The 2,477-nt window shown below is 43.0% G+C and overlaps 1 protein-coding gene and 1 long non-coding RNA gene across 2 annotated transcripts in view; one reads left to right on the top strand and one right to left on the bottom strand.

Moving 5' to 3' along the window:
- LOC116685802 (uncharacterized) overlaps positions 1-1,514 on the top strand; it is a 3,188-nt gene extending 1,674 nt beyond the window's left edge. The window contains exons 2-3 of the long non-coding RNA XR_004331049.1: positions 1,006-1,019; positions 1,401-1,514. This is a non-coding gene — a long non-coding RNA (uncharacterized LOC116685802). The remainder of the gene's footprint in view (positions 1-1,005; positions 1,020-1,400) is intronic.
- The window catches only part of LOC116685789 (peroxisomal membrane protein PEX16), a 14,340-nt gene that overhangs the window by 10,315 nt on the left and 1,548 nt on the right, over positions 1-2,477 (bottom strand). The window contains exons 2-3 of the mRNA XM_032510728.1: positions 1,127-1,162; positions 327-403 (exon numbers count right to left, since the gene is read on the bottom strand). Of these exons, the coding sequence (XP_032366619.1) occupies positions 327-403; positions 1,127-1,162 (113 nt within the window). The remainder of the gene's footprint in view (positions 1-326; positions 404-1,126; positions 1,163-2,477) is intronic.

The following is a 2,477-nucleotide window of genomic DNA, read 5'->3' as shown; positions in this document are numbered from 1 at the left end:
ACTAGTTAGTGGGAAGGTAGTCTCAAGTTTACACTTGTGTTTTATCTGTTTTGTGATTTTTTTTATCTGTTTAACTGATTTTGAGTAAATCACTTTGAATTGCCCTGTTGCTGAAATAAAGCTGCCTTGCCTTACTAGAAAACGAGTTAAGATCTTTCTGATTATTCCTCCAGCTGGTAAAACCGCGGCTGGTTTCTTTACTCTTTGGCCACATTGTTCTCTCCTTTGTGACACATTTTTGGGTTAGAAGTTTGTATACATGCAGCAAGCACTTATTTCTGTGAATGCGGTCTGAGACGGTCGGAGCTCCATCGGGCGGTGCTCACCACGGGGAAGGCACATCTCCGCCCTTTGCGCAGAATGCTGTCGTTGAAGAGCACCAGGAGATTGGAGGCGGAGTACACTGGAGAAGACACAAAGCCACCAACAGAGGTCTTGAATCTTTGAATTCTCCTTTTTTTGGGGGCCAAAACTATTTCACATGCAAATACTACATTTAGTGTCTGAATGACTCTGTTAAAATAGTTATGAGAACATCGATATGACAGCTGATTACACATTTCTGAAGTCAAAGTCTGCTTTATTGTCAATTTCTTCACGTCAAAACATACAAAGAGATCGAAATTACGTTTCCCTCCATCCCACGGTGGAGACAAGACATATTTTACCAATTAGGTCCACAGGCAAACATAACATTCAAGTAAACAATATAAAAAGTAAAAATAAGAAGACATATACAATGAGGAAAATAAGAGCAGCAAAATTTGAGTTAAAAATGTGCAATTATGCATACGGTCGACAGTCAATATGATATAATAGTGCAACAAGTCAGGCGGTAGCATAGTGGTGCCGGTTATGTATGAGCAGCAGAAATGTGTTCCCAAGTGTTTTCAGGACAACCGGACAACAACAACAAGTTGCAAAGTGTGCAAGTGGAGTAGTGCAAGGCAGCCATTTTGGCTCCAAAGTCCAGGATGTTTATGTAATTGAGGGCAGAGGGGGGAGAAGGGTTGTGAGTAGTGCAGGTTTGTGTATTTCTGTATTGAAACTTACATTTGAGCTGATACTTCATCTTATATATCTGTGATAAGATAACTGGCTTTGAAAAACGTTGACTTTTACTTACCTAGCTCCGATATTTCATGAGAATCTGCAAATCGCCCTGAAAAACAAGAGCCATGACACGTTAGTATCGTCATGTGCTGAAAACAGACAGGCTTAAAGGAGAAGTAGCTGGGGTCGATTAGCGCTGTACGATAGAAGGAAAATATGTAATTGTGATTATTTTGACTGATACTGTGATTGCGATATGATTCACGATGTTGGAGGGAATGATCGTTTTTGTATCATTTTCTATGAAAAACACATTTAAATGATTAAAGTGTCCCAAACAAAAGCAGGGTTGGGCATCGAGAACCGATTCCTACATGGATTACGATTCCAGTAGAATCGTTTCTTTATTGGAATCTTTTGGAGGATTTGGGTTTAAATTCCAATCATTTCTTCCCAATTTAATATGCACACGTTCTGGTTTCCAAAAGCTCAGCAGCCTTGGAGCACAGTAAGCTAGGGAACTGAATTGAATTGAATTAAGCGGAGCTCTAGCGTGGCTTTATTTTACATTACAAAGCTCTAAACCACCATTAACTTTCCTCTTACTCCGGATTTCCACCAACTGCGAAACGACTCCAAGTCTGCGCCGTGCCCCCCCGTCCGTCAGTACCCCCCAGGTCTGGGTTTGTTGCGTAACAGCTATGGCGACAGCTGAAGTCCCGAGGACCCTCGAGATCTCGCAAATTCCCGTATGATCGTGCGATGTAACAGAATGTAGTTTCTATAAACAGAACCGCAAAACCTCAGACCTGTTGACTTCAGGTCTGTTGTTATGACATTTTCAAGGTATAGGATCCGCCGTGAGCAGGGTGTGTTTTATTTTCAAAATTTAGTGGATGTTATTTTTTGTTTCTGTGCTCGACTTCCTGTCCCGCACTATCGGACTAGTTTCTGCGGAGCTCTCCGGCATCCGGAAAAAATAGGAGCTCTATCTGCTCCGGAGGGCAGGGGACCGCCGGAGCTGGGACGCAGTCAGTGGAAGTACACACATGGACTTTAATGGAAACCTAATGACTCTGCAGACGTTCTGGAGCTGGTGGAGTAAGTGACGCTAAATTCAAAGGGTTTGACACATACTGTTCCTTTAACAACTATTGCCCCTCGATCCCTTCGATGTGGATATTGCACCAGCCCACAATGCGATTTCGATTAAATTGCGATTAACTGTGCAGCCCGATGCTTTTCTAGTGGTGTCAAGTGAAAATAAAACTAATCTCTTGGACAAAGTTAGCTCGAGTCAGAAGTGACGTTGCGCTCCCACACAGCGGGGCAGTAATGTCTCTGCATCATTAATGATTAAGATAGGGGGACCAGACGTCCCCGGTTCCGGGTTTTGCTGACCTGTCCCCGGCTGGATCTGTCCC

Source organism: Etheostoma spectabile, unplaced genomic scaffold (assembly GCF_008692095.1).
Source record: "Etheostoma spectabile isolate EspeVRDwgs_2016 unplaced genomic scaffold, UIUC_Espe_1.0 scaffold270, whole genome shotgun sequence".
In the NCBI taxonomy this organism is placed as follows: Eukaryota; Metazoa; Chordata; class Actinopteri; order Perciformes; family Percidae; genus Etheostoma; species Etheostoma spectabile.
This window is presented reverse-complemented; position numbering and strand designations above follow the sequence as displayed.